General features: G+C 39.8%; 1 protein-coding gene across 1 annotated transcript; it reads left to right on the forward strand.

Annotated features, from left to right (window-relative positions):
- The first annotated feature begins 2,875 nt into the window (after positions 1 to 2,875).
- Rnf11 (ring finger protein 11) lies at positions 2,876 to 23,813 on the forward strand. The gene is made up of 3 exons (XM_027402457.2): positions 2,876 to 3,455; positions 19,590 to 19,759; positions 21,986 to 23,813. Exons 1-3 carry the CDS (start codon positions 3,333 to 3,335, stop codon positions 22,155 to 22,157), a joined length of 465 nt encoding a protein of 154 aa, XP_027258258.1. The 5' UTR covers positions 2,876 to 3,332; the 3' UTR covers positions 22,158 to 23,813.
- Positions 23,814 to 24,672: the final 859 nt, after the last annotated feature.

Genomic DNA, 24,672 nt, shown 5'->3' on the forward strand with positions numbered 1-24,672 from the left:
TAGGTGCGGTTGCAAAAACATCCTCTGGTGATTTACAAGTAACTAACACCTGTCTTGAACTTCTGCCAGATGAGAGGGTGACTAATGTTTTAGTACTGTTCTCTAATTGAAATGGTAGTAGACTCAAGGAAACACACAACAGTTGTTTTCTCACCAGACACATGGGCCTAAAATTGTACCTTTATGAAGAAGTGAGTATATGTTAATAGATATGACATATTGTGTATAATATATATATAAATATATATATATAATGAACTTGTAGGAACAAGATAAAGAAAAACATAAAATAAAGACAAAGAGTGCTGGATGTAGGGACACGTATCTATAACCCCAGCATTTGGGAGGCTAAAAGGCAAGATAATGTGGAATTCCAGGCCAGCCTGGGCTACTTAGTGAGACTGTCTTTTGGTCGGGAGGAGATATTCACAAAAGGGTCTCTTGTAGCCTAATCTGGTCTGGAACTCATTATGTATCAAAAGGTGATCCACTTATACCTTCCGAGTACTAGAATAACAGGCATTTGTCGCCATGCCCAGCTCTTGTTCTTTTTGTTTGTTTGTATTTTTGGTTTTTTGTTTGTTTGTTTTGTTTTTTTAAGACAGAGTTTCTCTGTCAAAGAGCTCTGACTGTCATGGAACTTACTCAGTAGTCCAGGCTGGCCTTGAACTCACAGAGATCGACTTGCACCATGTGCACCACCACTGTCCAGCTCTTGCTGTCTTTAAACTGGTTAGAAGCCAGGTGTGGTCATGCACACCTACACAGGGAGCTCCAGAACAGCCAGAGTTACACAGTGAGACCTAGTCTCAGAGAGAGAGAGAGAGAGAGAGAGAGAGAGAGAGAGAGAGAGAGAGAGAGAGAGAGAGAGGAGAGAGGAGAGAGGAGAAGAAAAAGAAAAAAAAAGTTAGATTGAATATGGGAATTTTTTTGAAGCAGGATTTTGTTGTTAAGTAGCACTGGCTAGCCTTGAACTAAATATACTCCTGCCTCGGTCCTCTGAGCACTTGAATTATAGGCATTCATTAACTCTCCTGCTTTTTTGTTGTTGTTTTTGGTTTTTGAAGACAGGGTGTCTCCGTGTATCTCTAGCTGTCTGTAGACCAGGCTAGCCTTGAACTCAGGGAGATCCGCTTACCTCTGCCTCCTGAGTTCTGGCATTAAAGGCCATTGCCACGAGACTAACACCCCCTGTTTTTAACATAGAATTTGAGAGCACTTTGAGATAGAGATTTTGTAGAATTAGGATTTAAAGTAAAAGTTTTTGGGATTTACCCATTAAACACAGCAGTATCTCTCAAAATCCCTTCTGACCCTCACTCAAGTGACATTATCTCTCAGACTCCCCTAAAAACCTCAGGGGAAGGTTGGCTCAATGGCTCTCCTGCTTATTTGTTGTTGTAGATGAACCTGGCTCTATCAGGCACAAGCAGGTTTTATAAATCAGTTGTGCTGGCATCAGGCCTGACAATAAGAATAATAATAAGTCAGTAAATGGTGAATAAAAACCGATCAAAGTCAACCTCTTGCCTTCTTGTTGAAGGAATGACTGTGGAGAACAGCCTCATCTGTCTTCTTTTCCTTTCTTTTCTTTGCATATGCTCTTTGACCATTTATTTGTTCATTCAACCAAGGAAAAGAGTCTACCTTAGGCAGCATGCCAGGCCTACACAGGGAAGGGACAGATCATTCAGCTTGATCCACCTCACAGAAAGGCACAGGGACTGGAAACTCCGAGGAGGAGACTAACCCAGACTGGAGGGTCAGAAAAAGCTTCCCTAGCCAAACAAAAATGAATCCAGGAAGGACTTTTGGGAATAATGATTAGCCCAATGAGGGGTAGAAGGTCAGAAGTAGGGTCTGTCTGTGGAAATCCCAGCCTTAGGGAACAGTCTTTGAGATAACTAAAAGCACTTTGGCCATGTTGGAGTTGAGAATTTATGAAACGGGGACAGTACTGCTAATAAAATAGGCGTTTGTTTGTTTGTTTGTTTGGAGACTGGGTGTTTCTGTGTAGCTTTGGAGCTTATCCTGGCACTCGCTCTGGAGACTAGTCTGGCCTTGAATTCACATAGATCCACCTGCCTCTGCCTCCCTAGTGCTGGGATTAAAGGCGTGCCCCACCAACGCCCTGCTGTTGGGTGTCTTTTTTTTTTTTTTCAAGACATGGTTTGTCTGTGTAGCTCTGGCTGTTCTAGAGCTCACTCTGTAAACTAGGATGGCCTTGAACTCAAGAGATCTGCCTGTCTCTGCATCCCGAGTGTTGGGATTAAAGGTGTGTACCGTGGAGATCCAGATTTCTTAAGATTATTCTGTGGGAAGTACTGAGAAGCTACTAGAAATTTTAAGTGCAACTATATGGCATTAAAAAACAAAAATCCTCAACCATTCAAAGGGTTGGGGGGGGCAATGATGAATGCAGGGAGACTGAGAATCAATCGACTGCAAACGTTAGATTGAGGGGTGGTGGGACTGGAAAGAAATGAAACAATCTGATAATCTCTTAGCTGTGTGATGCCGGGAGGGTAGAACAGAGATAGGAAACACAGGGCGTGGCATTAAGTGTGGACTTTATTCTGAAAGGATAAAGAAGAAGCTGTTTAAACACCTCAGCTATCTGCCTAATCCATTCACATGCGGGCATATAAACATCACCTCGCAGACAGAGTGAACAGTCTTTGAGGACGCTGCGCAGGTAAGGGACCAGCCTCACGCCGCGAGCCGGCAGGGTGCAGCCGGGATACAGAGGGGCGCCCGAGACTGACGGACACACAGTCAGCACCTTAAACTCAGCACCACGCAGGGGGCGGGGAGCAAGGAGCCCGAGGCGGGGCCAGAGCACGCACGGCGGCGTGACGTAGGCCCGGCTGGCCTCGTTCTGGCTGCCGCCGCCGCGCTAAGGCGGAGTAGGATGAGGCCCCAGGCCGCGGCTCCAGCGTCGGCAGGGGCAACAGCCGCTGAGGCAGCAGCTGAGGCAGCCGGGACGGCCGCGCCCCCCCCTCCTGACCTGGATTAGGCCCAGCAGCCCCGTGGCCGCCGCCGCCTCGCGGGGGGCGGGGTGGGGGAAGCGCTCCGTCTCCCCGCCCCCGCCCCCCTCAGGCTCCCGGCGCGACCCCGGCGCAGCCCGCGGCCTAGCCTCGCGCCCCCTGCCCCGGGGGCTGGCATGAGTGGCCCCTCGGCGGCGCCGGGGCGCGGGGGAGCCGCCTCCTGAGCCCCGGGCCTGCCGCCTTGGACCCCGCGGCGCCGGGCGAGCTCACCGCTGAGTGTGCGGGAGACCGGGTCACAGCTTTCTTCCTCCCCCAGATCTCACGCACACACCTCAGCCCCGGAAGATGGGGAACTGCCTCAAATCCCCGACCTCGGATGACATCTCCCTGCTTCACGAGTCTCAGTCCGACCGGGCTAGCTTTGGCGAGGGGACGGAGCCAGATCAGGAGCCGCCGCCGCCATATCAGGTACGGGAGGGTGTGTGTTGGCGTGAGAGGAGAGGTGGCTCGGGCCCTCTGCCCTTGGCCTCCACGGCCTGGCCTCGGGGGGCGTTGACCCCTTCGGGGCTGGTCTTGAGGGTGTCTGCTGCCCAGTCCCCGACTAGAGAAGGATCCTTCTTGCCTTCCCCTTGGGCACCGTTTGGGGACGGTGTTCTGTCCTTGAGTTCAGGAATCAAACTATGTGATCATATCCCCTTGGCTAGTGTCTGGTAGTTAGCTTGTAGAGTTAAGGATGACATGGTTTTCCTGCCTTTATGTCTTGAGTTGTGTGATTTCCTCAACAGACTGCCAACAGGATTATGGGTTGTGGGTAGGTTGTCACCCCCCCCCCTTTATAATTGTGTTTTCGTTTATAGTCCTCCCTACTCCCACCCTATCTTTGTTAATTGGTTCGGGAGAATGTCTTTTTACCATCTACTTGGGGAGGTAGAATTCCAAGTGGGAATTTTAGCCTCAGCTTCATAAAGAGTTACTTGTTTATATATACATACGTGGTAAATTTTAAGCTCCTCCTGTTTTTGCTCCACCCCTGTGACACACCTTTTAAGTAAGTTGATTTAATAAAACCTTGATTATCTTGAACTTTAGAGACCTTTCAGACATCTGTTACTTAAGGCCTTCTCTTTATCAAGACTCTTGAATGAGTCTTTCTCAGTGATAACTGAGTAAACTCCCAGGTGGGCTTGAATGCAATTCTTCAGTATTTTCCTGGAGAGAGGTGGGTTTTCTAACTTGGCAGTCTCCTTTGTTTTTTATGTGGTGACATCATTATCTAGTTTTGTGTTTTCCTTTCTCAATTCTGTGTAAACCAGTTTCCCATCATGTGATCACATACGCTGATTTTCTGACCCTCTTCAGGGGTCTTCCATGCACATTAGTCCAGTCTTCATTGTAGCCTCTACATTTCAAGCTTACCAAACCAGGCTGTTGACAATTCTGACAATTTCGTCTTCACTCCAGGTGATCTTGCTTCTAGGAGCCTTTGCCCCAAGGTTGCCCAGGTGAATATCTAATCCTCTTCAAGGACTCAGCTCACTATCTAAAGTTCTGACATTCCCTTCCTGAATTCCTGGAGGTGTCCCCCACAAACCTTCCACACTTATATAAGCAATACCCTGCCTATAATAGTTTAGTATCTTTGTTCAGGCAGTTGTGTGTCTCATCCTTGAAATATGTGTTCCCCTCCCCTTGTATAAGCTGAATTTGGGACATTTTCCAGGTGCTTTTCTACCCCAGCATCTGACTCATAGTAGATGCTCAATAACTGAGATAAATGAAGAATAGAAGCTCTGTTCTCACTGTTTCATGCAATTCCTGTCACATAAAAATGCAGTGTACCCCATTTCTCCCAACTTGTTTAAATTGCTCCAAGAGCAGACTTTAATACTAAATGGGATCTGGAATTGAACTGAGAGCCTTGTACATGCTAGCAAAACACTACAACAGAGCTATAATTCCAGTACCACCACCACCACCACCACCACCCTTTAAAAAACAAAACAAAACTGTTTCATGAAGTCACCAGACAGGCCCTCAACTTTCTGTCCTACTGTCTCCGCCTCCAGAGTTGCTAGAATTAGAGGCCTATACACCACTAGGCCTTTCTCTCAGGTATCTATAGCTTACTGTTTCCCCCTCTACGATAGCTACTCAAATGTATTAATTTAGGTGTCATGAGCAAACTTTTTCCTCCCAAAATCTATGCTTCATAGCCTCTTTCTAGGAAAATTGAATACCTGACTTGTTTTCTCTGTTAGAGTTTATAGAAACTATATTTTTGTCCTTTCTAGAGGGACTAGGTAGATCATGATGGGTTTTGGTATTTCCAGTATTTTTTGGAATGTGTTATTTTTGACAGTGGAAATTGTATTGTGGTTGCCTTTTCCTGAAATGAATGAGCGACCCGGATACTGATATGCAAAGTTAGTATCAGAACATAAAAAGAGAATTTTAGTCTGGCATGGTCGCTCATGCCTGTCATCCTAATGCTTGGAAGGAAGGCTGGGGCGGGAGGATTGTTTGCTGACAGCTCTACATAGTGATGTCTGTGCTGGTCTGGGCTATAGAATGAAATCTTATCTCAAGAATTTTTAAAAGAAAGCTGTAGAAATAATAATGCCTCCTTGAAGTCTATACTGTATTGCTAATATTTGTTTCTACATGACTTGGAAGCTAAAAGAAATAGTATATAATTAATATAATAGCCACAGTAGTGTTGACTTGCTTTCTTTAAAGAATAGACTCAGGCTGGGCATGGTGGCATGTACTTTTAATCCCAGGAGTAGGGAAGCAGGGCAGAAGTATTGGATCTTGAGTTCCAGGCCAGCCTGGTTGACATAGCAAGTTCAGGCCAGCCAGGGATAAATAGTAAGACCTTGTCTCAAAAAAGAACTTTAAATAGAAAGTGTCTGATTTTTATAAAATTAAAGTAGCGTGTGTTTGTATTCCCTTTCCCCTGTGACTAGTACTTAAAACATAGTTCTTGTATTTATTTATTTATGTTATACAGTATGCAGAGATTCCAAGAGCTCTGTAAAGCAAAGGTCCAGCTATTTCTGGACCTAACAATAACTGGCAGACTTTATTTAGGCCCTGGGTTGAATATGTAGCTTAGTGGTAGAGTGCATGCTTAGTATGTGGGGCCCTGGGTTTTATATGTTCACCAAACAAAGGAAACATAGCTCAAAATAAACTGCACCATTATGACCAGCATTTGCTTGGAGTCCTTAACTTGTTTCTTGGGTGTTTGTTTCTCAGTCTTTTTGTTGTTTCTTTCTCTTGTCTTTTGAGACAGGATCTCCTCTTCTGAGACTGTTTTGAGATTACAGATGTGAGCACCATACCAGGTTCTGGTTTCTTTACTAACCTCCTATCTGGTCCTGGTTTCACCCTTTTCTCTACCATGTTCTCAACATAGCAGCTACAGTAATGGGACCATGGTACTCTTCTAAGCTCCTTAATGGATCCATGTTTAATGTTAGAAAAATTCCTAAAATTCCTAAAATCCCTAAATCCTATTCCAGCTCTCCCCATGGCCTCCCAACTGTTCTTAAGATAGTCTAGGTCTCAGACCTTTGTCCTGTTTGTTCTCTGACTGGATTACTCCCTAGGTTTCACCATGAATGCATGACTGATTCCCTTACCTCCTTCAAGTTTTTTGTTTTTGATGGTGGGGAAAATTTTGGGTGAGGAACTGTACTGGAGATCAAACACAGGGTCTCACACATGCTGGGCAAACACTGTGTTACATTCCTGAAACTTTTTTAGTTTTGTTTTTGTTTTTCTTTTTCTTTTTCTTTTCTTCGAGACAGGGTTTCTCTGTGGCTTTGGAGCCTATCCTGGCACTCATTCTGCAGACCAGGCTGGCCTCCAACTCACAGAGATCCGCCTGCCTCTGCCTCTGCCTCCCGAGTGCTGGGATTAAAGGTGTGCACCACCAATGCCCGGCTATCCTGAAGCTTTTTAAAAGGCAGGGTCACTTGTAGCCCAGGCTGGCTTCCAAGTGACTGTATAGTCAAGGATGATCACGTGGTAACACACCTGTAATCTCTGGATGACGGTCTAGGCTGCCTGACGTTCTTGTTTTCAGGGAAAAAATAAACAAATCTAAAAAGCCAAATGCCAATAATTGATTTAAAACAATTAATAATTTCACATTTTTGTCCTACATATCTATTGCCTGCCACAAAGTATACATTTTATGGAAGAATGCTTGAAATCTCTATCCATAAAGTATTAGTGTGTTAATTTGAGGATGGCCCTGTTAAGGAGCTTATGTCTCAATTTACAGTATTTATAGATTGTCCTGACTTGTGTTGGTTCATCCTACAGTTTTCATGGTGTAAAAGTAACACATGATAGTCCATACAAGTTTTCCTAGACTAGTGAGATATTTTATACTTATTTTATATTTATATTTTTGGTTTTGTTTGCTTATATGTATTCCAACACTCAGAATAAACTACAGTCTTGGCTGAACTTCAGTAGCTTCCCAAGTGTTGGGATTACAGTCTTGCATCAACACAGCCTACTTTGTTGCTTTTCTGTGATGCTAGACAGCAGCCTTCAGCTCTCCTTCAGCCAGGGAATCACAGGAATTAAAGAACTGATACTTTTGAACTGTATTGTATTACTAAGCTGTGGTGTTGGTAGGGAAGATAACACTAAATACATCTTCAACCTAAGGATGTTTTCTTTTTTTGTTGTTTTTTTGTTTTGTTTTGTTTTTTCCCAGACAGGGTTTCTCTGTGGCTTTGAAGACTGTCCTGGAACTAGCTCTTGTAGACCAGGGTGGTCTCGAATTCACAGAGATCTGCCTGCTTCTGCCTCCCGAGGGCTGGGATTAAAGGCAAGCACCACCAACGCCCGGCCCTAAGGATGTTTTCTTCTTACTGTATTTTTTGTCAGAAATATCTTTAATTTGAAATGGATTGTTTTGGGAGACAGGGTCTCAATGTGTAGTCCAGGCTAGCCTTGAACTTCAGACAGTCTTGCCTCACCCTCCCAGGTGCTAGGATTCCAAGTGGGAGTCATCATGTCTAGATTTACCAGTCATCTTCTGTACTATATTCAAAGGTAGTGATACCATGGCTTAAGCTAGCCCTAATTCCTGCATTCCTGCTTGCCTCAAGTATAGCTAGCTAAGGTTTTCTTTTGGGAGTATGGTTGTGCGTGTCCATGTATATATGGAGGCTGGATAACAACCTTAGCTACCATTGCCCATATGCTGTCACCTGGATTTTTTTAAGATAGGGTCTCATTGGCTTGGTGCAAGGTTGGTTGTCTGGGGAGACCCACAGATCCATCTACCATCCAGCTACCCAGCTCTACTAAAGTCAGCTTTGGAAGACCAAAGTCAAGTCACCCTGCTTACAGCAAGCACTTTACCATCTTTCCTTTAGTTTTAGACTCATATGGACTTGTTTTCAGATTCTGGCTCTAGTGCTTACATGTAAAATTTATATTTTGGATATTGTAAATTATGATAGAATAAGGCTTCTCTTTGTTATGTATATGGTCATTTGCATGTGTGATTATACATGGAGGCCAGAGATCCTCACTATTCAGGGTTTTTTTTGTTTTTGGTTTTTTTATAACAGGGTCTTTTGTTTGTAAGATAGGGTCTCTCTCTGAATCTGAACCTCATCAATTTGGCTGAATTTTGCTGGCCAAAGAGCTCCAAGGATCCACCTATCCCTGCCTTCCCAGTACTGAGATTACAAATGTAATATGCCTCACTTTGCCCTGTCAGCTTATATTTGGGGGTGGGTATTGGTGATCCAAAACCAAGCTCTCATGAGGTGAGCTGAACCCACAGCCCTGAATAAGGCTTTCCTTCAAGTACAAATTTGTTCTTAGAAGGTCTAGTCTAGATGATTTGGAGAGATGGTCCAGTGTTAAAGTAAAAGCCTTTTACGCAGAGGACCTGAATTTTGTTCCTAGCACAATTTTGTGCCACAATAGGTCACAATTGCCATAACTACAGTTTCAGGGGATCCAGTGCCCTCTTCTGTCCTCCATGGGTTCCTGCATGCATTTGGTACACAAACACAGGCACAAACAACTTTTTTTTTTTTTTTTTTTTTTTTTTTAAAGTCCCAAGTCTGTCCTGTGTACTTTTAAAAGTAACTTCTCTATCAGACTGGAGAGATGACTCAGCAGTTAAAAGCACTTGCTGCTCCTGCAAGACCCAAATTCCGTTGCCACCATCCACATTGGTCTCTGTGGTTTTCTGCATGTGTATGGTTCACATACATAAAATAGATTTTGCTTAAGTTGCCCTTGCTTGTCTGAAACTAGCAGATAGCAGTCCAGAGAAGGTGTGTGCTACCATACCTAGCTTAGCTGTTAGTAATTTCATAATTTTTGGCTTTCCAGATCAACTTCCTCAAATGAGAATGATAAGCAAACTTTCCAAATTTTCTCATTGGTGTACACAGCACTGTAAATACTGTAGACATGCAGGAGGTGGAGGCAGACATTCAAGGCCAACCTGTATGACATCAGACCTTGTTGGAAAAACAAGTCAAATGGACACCCAGTGACCATTTGACTGACTAGCATAGAAGTGTGACTTTTTCTCCTGTATTGTAATCAACTTAATTGAGATTCTCATTAATTCCTGCAACATAGCTTAGTTGATGTCTTCTCTACCCTCTCCTTTCCACCTGGCCCCAGATCAGATCCTTTGTGGATTAATCCTTAGTGGTTCTATGTGACTAATTCACACTGATTTCCAAGTACTCTATGCCTTTCCAGCCCTTTATAGCCCTGTATTTTCTCTTATACAACTTGTAGTTCAACTAGACTGAACAGTTTTGCCTTCTGGTTCAGTTTTGTTTGGGGGTTCGTGTATGCATGAGCACGAGTACATTTGGACATAGGTATGATTATCATCAGGGTAACTTTGCAAGTGTCTTTCCACTTTTATAGAGATTCAAAGATCAAACTCAGGTCTTTAGGCTTTCATGTTTGGCCCCAAGTGTCATTTCTTGCAATCCATCTTATAGACCCCTGGCTTTTATTTGTGACTGACAGTTGTTGAAATTTTTGTTGATTGTGTTTGACTTTGAACTGAGTCGTTAAATCAAATGTTATTAAGGATGCCTGTTCCTTTAAGAGTAGGACAGTCTGTGTCAACCATTTAATTCTAGAGCTAATTATAGAGTAATATGAGAAGATGGGGCAATGAGTTGCTTGGTATAAAAAATCTGAACTTGATTTTCCTTTTTAGATAAAACTTGGTTTTAGATCTCAAAATTTCATAAAAGAAAATACTTGATATAGGACAGATATATAATGTATAGCCATGTAGCCTTGGCTGTCCTGGAACTCACTTTGTAGACCAGGCAAGTAAAAGGCTTACTTGCCTCTGCCTCCCAGTGCTGAGGTTAAAGGCATTTGAGAACATGCCCAGATTTTTGTTTGTGTGCATGTTTGTGACAAAGTCTCAAGGAGCACAGGCTGGACTTGAACTTGAAATGTAACAGGGGATGATCTCCAACTCAGTCATCCTACCTCTACTTCCCAAATGCTAGGATTATAGGCATATACTGTCATGCCCAGCATGAGTCTGTTTTTCAGGGCTTTATTTCTAAATGAAAAAAATTACAAATGGCTACTGTGAATTTTTTCTCCAACCCCCCCCCCCAAATAACCATGTCATTGCTTTGCTTTCTTTTTCCTTAGTTACTTTTTGTTTTATTTTCTCTATTTTTAGCCAGGGTGAATTACAGAAATGGGGATAGTTAATTGGAGGGTACTCACAGATATAATCAAAAACAGGGTCTCACTTTGTGGGCCTGGGTGACCTGGAACTTAACCATATAGGACCGGCTGCTCTTAAATTCAAAGAGCTATCTGCCTATCCCTTTCCAACTACAGCTACTGTGTGCAACCACATACACACAAATGCACATGCATGCACACACATGAGCCCTCAGGAAGAAATGATACTTTTTTTTTTCAACTGTTTCTGAGTATTGCTTTCACATACAGGGTTAAAGATGATAGGTTTCTATTCTGTATTAATGTTTTGTGTGTGTGAGAGAGAGGGAGGGAGAGAGAGAGAGAGAGAGAGAGAGAGAGAGTTAGTTCATGCCCCTGGAGTCTAGAAAAGATGAGGTCACTTACAGCTGGAGTTAGTCTGTTGTGAACCTAACTCTTCTGAGCAGTATGTGTGTGCTCTTAAATGCTGAGCTGTATGTCTTTTAATTAAATAACTAGTATGGTCTCAGGAGCCAGGTAAGTAATTACCTTGTTAGTTAACTAGAAAGCATATAGTAAAGTAACTAAAGATTCTGAAAGTGTGAAATGAAGAGAACATTCAGTAGAAATTCTTTAAATTTCTGAATATTAAAAAAATCATCAAATTTATTATTTCATGTGGGTTACTAATGCATGTCAAAAAACTTGCAGGAGTTGATTCTCTCCCATGTGGGTCTTAGGGATCAAACATGCTTTCTTACCCACTGAGCCCATCTGTATCCTCTTTCAGTATGTTTGAGACACCAAGGAGAAAGGGGAAGTGAGGAATCCCTTACTTTCAAGGAATTAGCTGACATTTTAGTTCAGACTAATATAAGACTACTATGAAATTATCAGTACTAAATTGTTTAAATTTTTAAAAATCATTTTTATGTGTATGAATGTATTGCCTACATGCGCAGGTGTATATCACATGCATGCTTGTTTGATCCCTGAAATTGGGGATACAGGTGTTTGAGCCACCATGTGGATGCTGGGAATGGAACTTGGATCTTTTGCAAGAGCAACAAGTGTTCTTAGCCACTAAGCCATATGTAGTCTGGATAACTATATGATAGTGTAGTGAATCATGCATGAATTTGCCATGAGGCTTCCTATGAAATCTTACATGCAACCTTACTATAAAAGTTAATAAAAACAATTTACGTAACCTGGTTAGGTAAGTTTACAGTTGAAAGAATTTATCAGTTGGTGGTGTAGAATTTATCAGTTGGGAGGTGTAGAATCATGTACAGTTAGGATATGGCACAGTCTTGACTGCTTACCTAGCACAAACCTCTGGGCTCCATCTCCAGCATCACAGATCCTAAGCATGTTTGACCACTCAACCATGCATACTTAAATAAAAAATAAATGATATGTATATATAATTTGTAGGCATTTGAGATGTTATATTTTGCTAATAAAAACAATAGTAATTGTTTTCCATGTAATACTAAGAAAAAGGAAAACCTGAGAGATTATATTAAGTGTTAGAACATAAAGATAATTCTTTTCCTGCTCTTAACATATTTCTAAATATGGCCAATATTTGTTGGTTGTTTTGTGGTAGCTGGGATTGAATCCTAGGACTTTGTGAATGCCAGGCAAGCACTTTACTGCTAAGCTGCCATTATTGTACTGTTAAAACATTTGAATTTTTAACTGTTAAAACTGTTAATATATTTTCTTGGTAATGACTGGATTTGGGGTTTTTTGTTTTTGTTTTTTGTTGGGTTTTTTTGTTTGTTTTTTGTTGTTTTTTTTTGTTTGTTTGTTTGTTTTTGAGACAGGATTTCTCTCTGTAACATTTCTGGTTGTCCTGGAACTCTGTAGACCAGACTGGTCTCTGAACTCAGATCAGACAACCACCTGCCTCTGTCTCCTGAGTGCTGGGATTAAAGATGTACTCCACCACTACCCAGCTATGACTGGATTTTTTTAAATTCTTTTTTACATTTACTTATTAAAAAAACGAGGAAGTGACACATGTCACAGTACTCATGTGGAGGTCAGGATAACTTGGCAGGGATTCTCTTTCCACCATGTGTGTTCTAGAGCTCAAACTCAGGTAGTTGTTTAAGAAAGGCTCTCGGCAGGTTGACACCTTTAATCCCAGCACTTTGGAGGCAGAGCAGGTGGATCTCTCTCTGAGTTCCGAGGCCAGCCTGGTCTACAGAGCGCGAGTGCCTGGTAGGCACCAAAGCTACATAAAGAAACCCTGTCTGAAACCCCCCCCCCAAAAAAAAAGCATGCAGGCAGTTTCTATATGAAAATAACCACCAGGTTGTTATATGCATCTGTAATCTAGCACTGGATAAGTGAAATAGTCATGAGAGGCCAACCTCAGCCAGCCTATGACTACTCTGTGGACTACACAATAGGCTGTCTCAATCAAAACCAAAACCCAAAAATCCTTAAAATATGTGGCGAATGGGCAGATGTCATTGCTGTAAACAGCTTCATGTTTTGAGTTCTAAAATTAATTATGCCAGTGACTTTAGTTTTACCTGAGAATAGGATGAGGTGATTTTGACAGGAGGGGGGCTGGATTCCAGACCCTGACCTTTCAGTGTGTTAGATAAGAACTCTACTACTGACTGAACAATATGCCTCTGAAAATTGTTTTTGTTTTTAATTTTAGCCATGACTAACTTATTTCATTTGAACTTTTGGAATCCAAAGTTTTGACTAACCCTAGGTCACATGGAACTGCTCTTGTATTTTCTAAAGAGTTTTGCATTGTTTGACATAGGATCTCACTAACCCAGGCTATTCTAGAACTTACTATTTGGAGTTTACCACTGAGCCTTATGCCCCCGAGAAAAAAATCTGAAAGCAAGACAAAACCCAATTTGTCACTTCAGGACTTACAGAAACTGACATATGGTAAAACTGAATTGTGTAGCAGAAAAATAACCACAGTATACTAGGTAGTACAGTCTCAGCATTAAAAGCCGATGCATTATTGATGTGTATTAGCAAATAGGAACCACCTGTGTAGGAAGATCAGCATATCTGAATAGAGTTTAAAAAAATCTAGCTAGTTGGGCTAATTTTAGGTGACCTCAAGAAACTCAGGTTTTAAGTGAGTATACAAGATTCCTGCTTTCTTTAAACCTTAATCTAAAATATTTCACTGAGGTTCTAGGAAATGCTATCACTTTAGTAAACTTAAATATAATTTTAATTAAAATCATCCAGCCCCTTCCATGTCTCCCTGCTCCATCTCAAGTTCATGGCCTCTTTCTTTTTGTTACATATATTCCATATATAAATACAGATATATAAATACAACCCTCAGAGTCTTCATATATATGCTTTCTGATTTTTCCATATATATATATATATGGAAATATATATAGAAATACATATATATGGAAATATATATATATATGGAAATATATATTTCATGGATGACCATTTGGAGTTGGATAACCAATTAGGGGCTTATCCTTGTTGAAGAGATCCTTATCAGCTGTCACTAGTTGCCAATAATTCTTTGTCAAGGGGTGAGGCCTGGTAAGAAGTCTCCCTTCCATGTTAGCATGTGTCCCCACGCCCAAAAGATAACCATTCTTCCAACAGGTAGTAGTATATCCACATGTCAACATAAAAAGTGAAACTGTCCTTTTGTCTATCATACAAAAATTAATGCTCGATACACCTAAATGTAAGAGCTACACTCATGCAATATTGGTGGTGGGGGTGGGGTTTGTTAATGCGAGTTCATACAGACTGGGCTACAGAAAAACAAAACCAAGCTAAAACCAAACAATATAACTCAGAAAACAGTGTATCCTCATGGCCTTGGGTTAGACAAAACTTGCTTAGCTCTGATGCCAAAAGCTCAAGTGATCAGAAAATATGTTTGTCTCATCAAAATTAAAAACTTGTGCCTTGGCAGCTGGAGGTATAGCTCTCAGTGGGAGAGCACTTGTCTGGCATGTTCAAAGCCCTGGGCAAGATCCTTGGCACCTTCAGCAAAAGAAACATGTGCCACTATTGAGACTTATTAAAAAATAAAACTTAGGAGCTTAATATTAGGGAATAAACCTGAGAGATCCACGGAGTAATGGAGAAACCCATTACCTGCTCTCTTCACTTTCCCGAATTGAAAAGCTGGCTCATCTTCCTTGTCCTTATTCCTCCTGTATGTCCCTCTAGCTTGCTCTGTGTAGGCCAGAAAACTCTATGGTCCTCCCCCTGAATGTGAACTCCGCCCTCCGAACCAAGGTCGGACTGCGTTGGCAGTCTCTGAGACATAACACAAACAAATCTGCAACATACTACAAAGAATAGGTGAAAAGATTCATAGACAAAATCTAAGTCATTTCTCTAGACAGTATTTGGCCTATAAAAAAGATGGACCTAATTTTTTAAAAGAGCAGCAAACTAAAAGAGTAGCACTGTTCACAATTAGCTACCATTTCATACCTACTAGAGTGGTTAAAATAAGATGACAAGTTCTGGTGATGATGAGAAAATTGGGACTATCACTTATTCATTCCTCTTGTAAAGTGGTTTTGGAATTGGCAGTTCTTCAAAAGCTTATGGAGAGTTTTGCTCCTGTGTGTCCAAAGTCTTGTAAGTGTATTTTCATAATAGTGTGATTTTTAATGACATCATCTAAATCAAATATAACCAAAATAACACAAATGATTATGCAAATTGTGGTATATCAAGAGGATAGAATAGCAAAAAAAAAAAAATGCAGTTCTAATACATGTTGGAGTGTAGGTGAGCTTTTGAAAGGATTCTGAGTGAAAGGCGTACCACAAAAATTGGTTTTTGTTTTTCCCTTTGAGACAGTATCTCATGCTGTAGCCCAAGTTAGCATGAAATTGACTATGCTCAGGGAGGCCTTGAACTCAATTCTGCTTCAAGCTTCTGGTACTGGAAAGGAAGGCATGAGCCACTACACCAGGCAAAAGGACATATAATGGTATAATTCTGTCTACAGAATTATATATTTATATAATTTATATAAATTATATATATTAAATTTATATAAATTATATATATCAAATTATATAATTTAATAAAATGGGGCTGAGGTTATGGTTCAGCTGGTTCTTGTTTGCTTAACCTAAGTGAAGGTTGAGTTGTGAGAATGTGTTGGACACTCTTCTTAATCTTACAGATGTAGCACTGACTCATCTCAGCAACTCAAGATATAGAAGGCAGGAGTATCACAATTTCGTCCTTGGCTACTGAACAGGTCTAGGCTACATAGGAACCTGCCTTAAACAAAAAATACCAGCCCGCCTCCTGATTGAAGTGCTCTTTCAAACATGAAGGACACTCTGGCTTATACCATTAAATATAAAGTGATATTTCCCTATCATAGATGACATGCAGGCTTTTGTTTTCTCTTTGCCATTTGAGAACTACATATAAATGTAATCTTGCTTTATTGGGGTTCTCCCTCACCCTTTTATGGTCAAAATTAATGAATCATTTGAGCTAACACATACACTGAGACCAACTATTCAAATCTTGCTTTTTATGGACTTAAATATAAGTGTGGTAAAATTTAGAGAAAACATTCCCAGTAAGACTGCAGCTGGAGAGGAGGAGGTGCCAGCAGCATCGTGTAAGGAGAAAAATCAAGAGTGAGCTTTCATTTCCTACTGGCTGAAAATATACAGCTGTTGGTGACAAGCTGCATTCTTTAGTAGTGACTTTATTTTTCCTTCACCACAAGCCAGACTTGTACTATTTCCAGCCTTGGTATTATTTAGGCATATCCCCATTGCATTGTTTTAGTTTTGGAAATTGTTTCATATTCTCTTACTTCAATAAAACAATTTTTGAGAGAAGGTCTCATAAGCTGTCCTCAAATTTGCTGGGTAGTCAAGGATGCCCTTGAACTTCTGCCTCCACCTGAATTGCTGGGGTTACAGGTATGTTCTACCATGCTGGAATTAAATCCATCTTTATAGTGCAGACATATTTTACATTTTCTCTTTTGTGGGGTGGAGGGGCAGGGTCTCTCTATGTGGCCCTGGCTGTCGTAGAACACACTATGTTGATCAGGCTGGCATCAAATGCATAGATTCTTCTGCCTCTGCCTTCCAAATGCTCAAATTAGGGTCAGGGGAGGTGTTCAAGACAGGGTTTCTCTGTGTAGCTTTGTAGCCTGTCCTGGAACTCACTCTGTAGACCAGACCAGCCTTGAACTCTGCCTCCTGAGTGCGGGGATTAAAGGTGTGCTGCCTGGCATTTGTTTCTTTCTTGGTTTATGTTAAGCATCTATATAGATACTTTACAAGGAGCTGGAAATGTAGTTTGATTTAACATGTACAGAACTTGCCTTTTTTTTTTTTTTTTTTTTTGAGGGTGTGGGTATCTAACCCTATCATTTCCCTTTCCGTGAGTATATTTAATCACCATATTTTCTGTCTTCTGTTCATTTTAAATTGTATTTTGTACAATACTGCAGTTCTCTGGAGGAACTTTTTAATTTAAAATTATCCCTTTAGGGCAAATACTTTTCACCACCACCCTGATGGAGATTCATGGGAGAAACCAAACAAAGCATTAAGGAAAATACTATTTTGAAATATATTTGCTTCTCCAGTTATGACTTCCATATTATCTCAAAATTTGGATTTGCAGATCAAATTTGTTTCCTATCAGTGATGGTTGGATAAGACTCTATAATACAGTGCTTGGGAAGCTAAAAAAAAAAAAAAAAAAGAGGCGGGCATGGGCTTACATATCAAGACCCTGTTTCAAAAAGAGGGCTTGAGATGGCTCAGCAAGTAATAGGTTTTCCAAATGTGAGGACCTGAGTTCAATCCCCTGGGCCCACATAGTGGAAGGAGAGAATGAACTCTCCAAATTTCTCTGACCTCAAACACAAAGTTCAGAAATATAAGTAAAGGAAAAAACCAGAATAAAGGGAAAGGAGGAAGTTGGAAGAATCAGAATAAACTAGCTACCTTTGACTAAATGAGGTCATCATAGAGTGGCCTAGATACTTTGAGATTTGCACTATGTGTCTCTGGCTAACCTAGAACTTGGTATATAAATCAGGCTGGAAACAATCTTGCCTCTACTTCACCTGTGCTACGATTGTGTGTATGTACCACACCACTTGCCAGTATGAATGACATTTTTTTTTTTTAAAAAAAAAAAAAGGTCTTCTAATTTGCTGTGTGGAACCCTGGAGTTCAGAGGTATTAATATGCCAAAAGGGCCAGGTCTGAAATTCTATGAAATGCATTTCTTTTTTTTCCCCCCCCCATTGTACTTCTCTGTCATTAACCCAGAGATAGACAGCTTGGAAAGGTTTTAGAAGAAACAGAAATACAGTTGGTTTTGGACCCAAGTTAAATCTAAAGCAACAAGCCAAGTATTGTCACTTGGAGAAGAAATGCTGATTGCAAATTTTCTGACATTACATGATATAGAGTACTTTTAATATAGAGTACCTTTAATTTTTTATTTTGTTTTGCTTTTTGGCTGTCCTGGTACTGTCACAGATCTCCCAGTCTCTCTCTCAAAAGTGCTGGGATTAAAGGCATGCTCCTCCGAGGCGCCCCCTCTCCCCCACCCAAATCGGGCAGATTTGAGTTGGAATTATATGCCTAGGGCACAGATTAATTACTGTTAGTCCAAAACGCAAAGTAACTATCTTTGTATTCTTAGAGATGGTTACAGCCATCTTGTGGAAATACAAGGGCCTTTCCATTCAGAAATAGCTAGTCTTCAAGTATGTTTTGGAAAACTATTCCTACTGACGCTTTGTACCTTTGAAGGCCAGTTTTTCTATTAATTAGCAATTTTTCACAAACTTTCATTATCTTTTTTGTGCTGTTTCCTTGTATATAGAAAATGATTAATTGGTAAACATTTAAGGTTTATATTTTGAGGTAAGAGGAGGTGACAGAAGTGAGTACAATAATCAGTCATTCCTAAAAATATACTTCTAAAACAAAACCAAAAGACTCAAGTGTTGTGGCTTGAACTCAAGCTTTAATTAGGTATTTAACAATGGGCTTACAGATTCCAGGAAATGTTTGATACAATAAACTGAAATGAAACACTGGGGTTGGTTACATTTTTAGTAGACTTTCTTTGTTCCATCCTATCAAAGACTGTTCTGTACAAAGGAGCAGAGCCTGTCCAGGGTAAAGTTTGCCTTTAATCCCAAAAGAGGCAGGTAAAGTTGGAGGCTGCCCTGGTCTGCATAGAGAGACCTTGACTTAAACTAAAAAGATAAAAGAAACAGGAGCAAATATAGACAGCCCTATAATCCAGTGATTTTTTTCTCCAATTTTTTGAGTCTCACTGTATTGCTCAGGCTGGCCCAATGTAGCCCTGGCTGGCCTTGATTCTTCAATCTCTGTTGGGAAACCACATCTGGCTCTAGTATTTTTTTTTTTAAATGCTGTTCTGCAGTCATAGAGTAGCAGAGTTGTAATCCTGGCTGTTACATAATTTAAGCTTTCTTGTGTACAGTGGTAAGGACAACACTTAAAATTCCTACTTTTATAGTGACCTTCTATAAGGTACAAATGTTAAATAACTTGGTCAATGTTGTATGTAGTTAATAAGCATCATAATGGGACTTGTCTGCATTGAAATATGCTTACTAAGTATAAAACTTTAAAGTAGTGTGTCTAAGATGAAGATGCTCACATTCTCAGTTATAATGTAAAGGGTCACTCGTATTTTTGATCATAGACAAGAGTGTCTATATGACAAAGTCAGTAAGATACAAAGCCTGCTGCATGATTATCCAGTCTCCCACTTATCACAGGGCCTATTTTAACTTCTCTGGCTAAGTAATTTAATACACCCCAGAAAATGGCTTTTAATTTTTTTTCCTGCACTTTTCATATTTAGGAACAAGTTCCCGTTCCCGTCTATCATCCAACACCTAGCCAGACTCGGCTAGCAACTCAGCTGACTGAAGAGGAACAAATTAGAATAGCTCAAAGAATAGGCCTTATACAGCATCTGCCTAAAGGAGTTTATGACCCTGGAAGAGATGGATCAGAAAAAAAGATCCGAGAGTAAGTAATAATTTTATGTGTTATAGAGATTTGTGCGTGTAGTGTTTTGATGATACTGGAGATTGAACACTAAGCTGTATTTCCAACCATAAACTTTAGCTTTTTGAATTTGGCTTTTTGTTTATTTAGGAAGCTTATGAAATTCTATACTGGAAAACCCAAGTTAAGTGTAGCAACTGGAAAACCCAATGTAGCAATAAAGAAGTCTTACATTCTGACGAATATAGTTGCTGCATGCCCATTTAGATGACAGTTAAAACCATTTACCTATATAAATGTGACATTTCTGGTTTATTTTATGAGAGCAATTTAGCAGTTGTCTAAGGAGTTAAACTTTTGTTTAAAAAAATGAGTTAAACCTTTTAAACTCTGAGCTAATTAAATGTCCTCAGTATTTATACTCCCCACCCCATGCCAAATACATACTAGAACTTTAGGCACAAAATGTTTACTGTAGTTTTATTGAGGGGTAAAAATACAAACTTCATAAATGTCCAACAATAGAGGTGTATAGTTGAATAAATTGTGATTCAGAAATACTGACATGCAATTTAAGGGAGGAAGGCTTTATTTTATTCTCACTTGTGATTTCAGGGAACCCAGTCTCATACTGGGAAAGGCATGACAACAGGACTTGCTCTTGTCCATGTTGGTGGGACTATGAGGTGGCTGCTCACATTGTGCCAATAGACAAACTGAGAACTAGAATGGAACAACAGTGTTTTAGTAACTTTCTGCTGTAGTGTAAAACACTGACCAAAGCAACCTGGAGGGGAAAGGGGGAGTTATTTGGCTTGCAGGTTACTATCCATCATCCAGGGAAGCTAAGACAAAAACTGAAGCAGAGACCATGGAGAAATGATGCTTACTGGCTTACTCCCAACATGGCTTGCTCAACTTGCTTTTCTATACCTCCCAGTAACATCTGCCAAGAGTGGCACTGCTCGAAATAGTCCAGACCCTTCCACATTAATCATTAATAAAGAAAATGCCTCGGTAGACTACATGCCTATAGGCCAGTTTCTCAGTTGTGGGTCTCTCAAAAAACTAACCAGCATAGATGGCTAGGCTGTATGGCCTTCAAGGCCTGTCCTTAACTGGACTGTGTAAAGGTTTTACTTACCAAACACTATCATAGCTGGGATTCAAGTATTCAAACACAGAATCCCATAGAGAAACAGTTTGTCATTAACCTCAACCATTAAAAACTTTTTTAGTGATTTCTTTCATAACTTCTGAAAGTAATTTTTTCAAGCCTGATGAGGAATTTTATTGTCTTAAGATTTAACAGGGACAGCTATTTTGAGAAATACCTTACCAACACAGATCATCTAATTTACTATGTTAATGTTTGTTTCAGCTTTAGCACTGTTTGATTAATACTGGTACAAAGTTTGCCTAGAATACTAGCTTTGAACTCTGTAAAATTGGTTTTTTTCTTAAACCTATAGAAAAGTGCAGTGAACAAGTGCAGTGTTAAGACAGTTTATAACATCAATGGGAGTAGACTGGAATTAGTCATTCTATTTTTGCTTTTTGTTTGGGTTTTTTGTTTTTTTTTTGTTTTTGTTTTTTGTTTTTGTTTTTCTTCTGTAGACGAGGCTGGCCTTGAACTCACAGAGATTTGCCTGCCTCTGCCTCCCGAGTGCTGGGATTAAAGGTGTGCGCCACCACCGCCTGGCTTTTGCTTTGGTTTTGAGACAGTCTTTCACTATATAGCTCTGGTTGGCCAAACTCACAAAAATCCTCCTGCTTCTGTCTCTAGAGAACTGGAATTGTAAAAGTGCACTGCCACTCCAGGTCTAGCCATTCAGTTTTTACATGCTGTTAATGAATATTACTCCTGTTTACTCTGAAAACTCAGTGCAAAGAAACAGTTGATCTGATTTCCTACCTGAAGCATCACAGATGTCTCCTTTAATAAATGTAACTACTTTCAGGCACAGCATGAGTTTGATCCTTAATGTAGTCTGTTTCTCTTTGCTCAATTAGTTGTTTTCAAGGCTTATAAGTTAACAAGAGATGAAAATAAAAGACTATTGATCAGCATATATTAGGAAAATTTCAATTTGTATGCTTTGAGTTAACAGAACTTTTTAAAAAGATTTATCTTAGGTGTGTATTTTGCTTGTATGTATGTGTGTGCATTTGGGTTAACACTGTCTTTGTAAAGAATATTCTGGGATAGGCCACTTAGGTGAAAATTTTCATTTCTTGTCTCTACAGGTGTGTGATCTGTATGATGGACTTTGTTTACGGGGACCCAATTCGATTTCTGCCGTGCATGCACATCTATCACCTGGACTGTATAGATGACTGGTTGATGAGATCCTTCACGTGCCCCTCCTGCATGGAGCCAGTTGATGCAGCACTGCTTTCATCCTATGAGACTAATTGAGCCAGGGTCTCTCGTCTGACTTCAAGTGAACCATCATTTTGGGTGGTTTTGATCTTTTGTCACTGAGCCCAAAGAGCCAGGGATTAGGAATTAAGATCATGCACAAAAGTTTCCTAAAAATTCCTGGATGGCTGCAGATGTTGAGGAAAGTACGTGATATTTTAGAAACTTAGGGGAAAGTAGGATGGATGGTATTTTTATGTAAAGCCTTGACCCAGTGTTTAAAATATAATTGTTATTAGACCTTGTTCTTGCTCCAGTACATAGGAATTGTGTAAAGTGTTACAGCAACTGTACATGTTTAAATTGTGTGTGTTGAAGATTAGGAAAAAGATAGTTATTTTTCCTAAATGAAATAAGTTTCTTCTCCCTTCCACCCAAATTCTTTTCTGAAAAGTTACTGGCATTTGGGTCAAGGTTTTATTAAAAGCTACATTTTATAACACTGGCACAAAAAAAAAGTAGTTGTAAGCTTGTTTGCACAGTTCTTTTTTTCCATTGGAAATGGAATTCATTGCCTTAGGTCTTTTTAAATAGTGTATTATTATCGTTGGGGCTGGCTCTATGCTTGAAAACCAGTTTATTTATAACCTGTTGTAAGTGCTATATTCTGTTTGCAGTTAGGAAATGCAGAATTCTCCTAGCTTGTAAGCAAACTGAGATGCACTATCCCTTTTCTATTAAAAATGAGTTGATGTGTCAGGAAACCAACGCTAGCAAAATGGATTTGATATCCCCTTCCTTGTGTGTCTTATCTTATTGTTTTGGTTGTTAATATGGTGATAATTGAAAGTCAAGTTGAAATTTAAATATTAATATTTCTGATTTATTGAGCTTTGAACTGTGCCACCACACTTATGTAAAAATGAAGGTGGCACCATGGTGAAACTTAACAAGTAGTTTTTCAGCTGTAACAGTTTTGATTCTGTTTCCTGTGACCTCTTTCCCCACTGTCTGGAACCATAGCAAAAGGATGCTGCATCTCTTGTTACTGTAGTGCTGAGGTTATGGAGTTACAGAAACACATCTAGTCTGTTTCTTGGAAAGGTGTCTGTTAAGTCTTGCTAGGTGACTGACAAGAAAGGTAAATGTGTTTCATGTTTCACATACCAATGCAGCAGGACTTGTATAACCATATGATTTCATAGTTGTGATCTCAAAGGAACTTCTTTCCCTTTTCTTGCAATTAATGTAAGAATACTCCAAGTCTCTAAACTTCTGAAGTGTTAGAGGTAGAGATGGTTTAGTAAAGATGTAATGTTTTATCCACTTAGCATGTGTTTATTTCTCCTTCTGTTCTAAAGGTGATATTGTAGTTAAAAATGATGAGCAAAAGAGTTCTCCACCTAACAAATCAGAAATGATTCTTTTATATTGTGTTGAGTATCTAACACTTTTTTACATCAAAAGTTTCTTGAAGGTTCTTCCTAATTGCATTATAGAAGAAATTATGTCATAAATAGTTAATCGACATCCAGCTGAAGCATTCATGTGTTGCTTTATTTCCCAACGAACTCCATGATGGTATGACTTAATGATGAACTTGGAAAATACTGAAATTAGATTATCAGGTTCTGTTAAATTGTTACATATATCTTCATTTCTGTTTATTAATTTATATCCACCCAATTATAAAGTAAATTTGGAGGAAACAGCTGAAGTTGTGCTATATTTTCAGTGATAATTCTTAATTGTGTCATCAAATATTATAGTCCTAGGTTCTCAAAATTAGTAAATGAACTTTTCCCAGGTGTCTTTCATGTTGCAGTGTTTGGTTTAAAAACAAAACACTTCTGCCTCAGGGGCCAGTAGAGAACTAAGTACTCTTGGGTATTTCCTGTAATATTCTGCATATACCATGTTAAGAACCATCAATTTGAGTCTAGTAAATGGTTAAAATTATAATATAGCCATGAAGGGCTTAAAGTTAAGAGCTGGTTACATGTTTCCTGGAGTAGCTAATCCTTAAAAAATATTCACACATAAGTCTTAGTACTTTAAAGTTTATGTATGTATGTATGTATTTTTTAAAGTCTATTTTTACCAAAAAAAAAAAAGTGTTTTTTCAATATGTGTATGTCAGGCAAAAGAGGCAAGTCAGCTTAGGGTCATCCTTTAGTCATGAAGATTCAGACTTCATTCCAAATCATTGTCTTTATAGATCAATTTAAGGCTTAGGGAAATAATTCTCTTACTTTGTATTTACTACCATGCTTAGAAACTGGAGATTGCTAAAGCTTCCTAAACTAAGTAGGTGTAACCTGTTTAGAAATGGGTAAAGAAATGTTTCAGCTTTTTAAGTTTGTTTACATTCTTTTTTTTTACAATGAACTATTTTTATTTTATTCTTTTATTAGTTCAAATTAGGAACAAGCTTGCTTCACATGTCAATCCCTTTTCCTTCTCCCCCCCTCCTCCTCAGCATCCCACCTGCCCCTAGCCATCCCCCCTCTACTCCCCAGGTAGGGTAAGGCCCTCAAAAGGGGCTCCCCAAAGTCTACCACATCATCCTGGG

The sequence above is a fragment of the Cricetulus griseus genome, chromosome 2 (genome assembly GCF_003668045.3).
Source record: "Cricetulus griseus strain 17A/GY chromosome 2, alternate assembly CriGri-PICRH-1.0, whole genome shotgun sequence".
Classification (NCBI taxonomy): domain Eukaryota; kingdom Metazoa; phylum Chordata; class Mammalia; order Rodentia; family Cricetidae; genus Cricetulus; species Cricetulus griseus.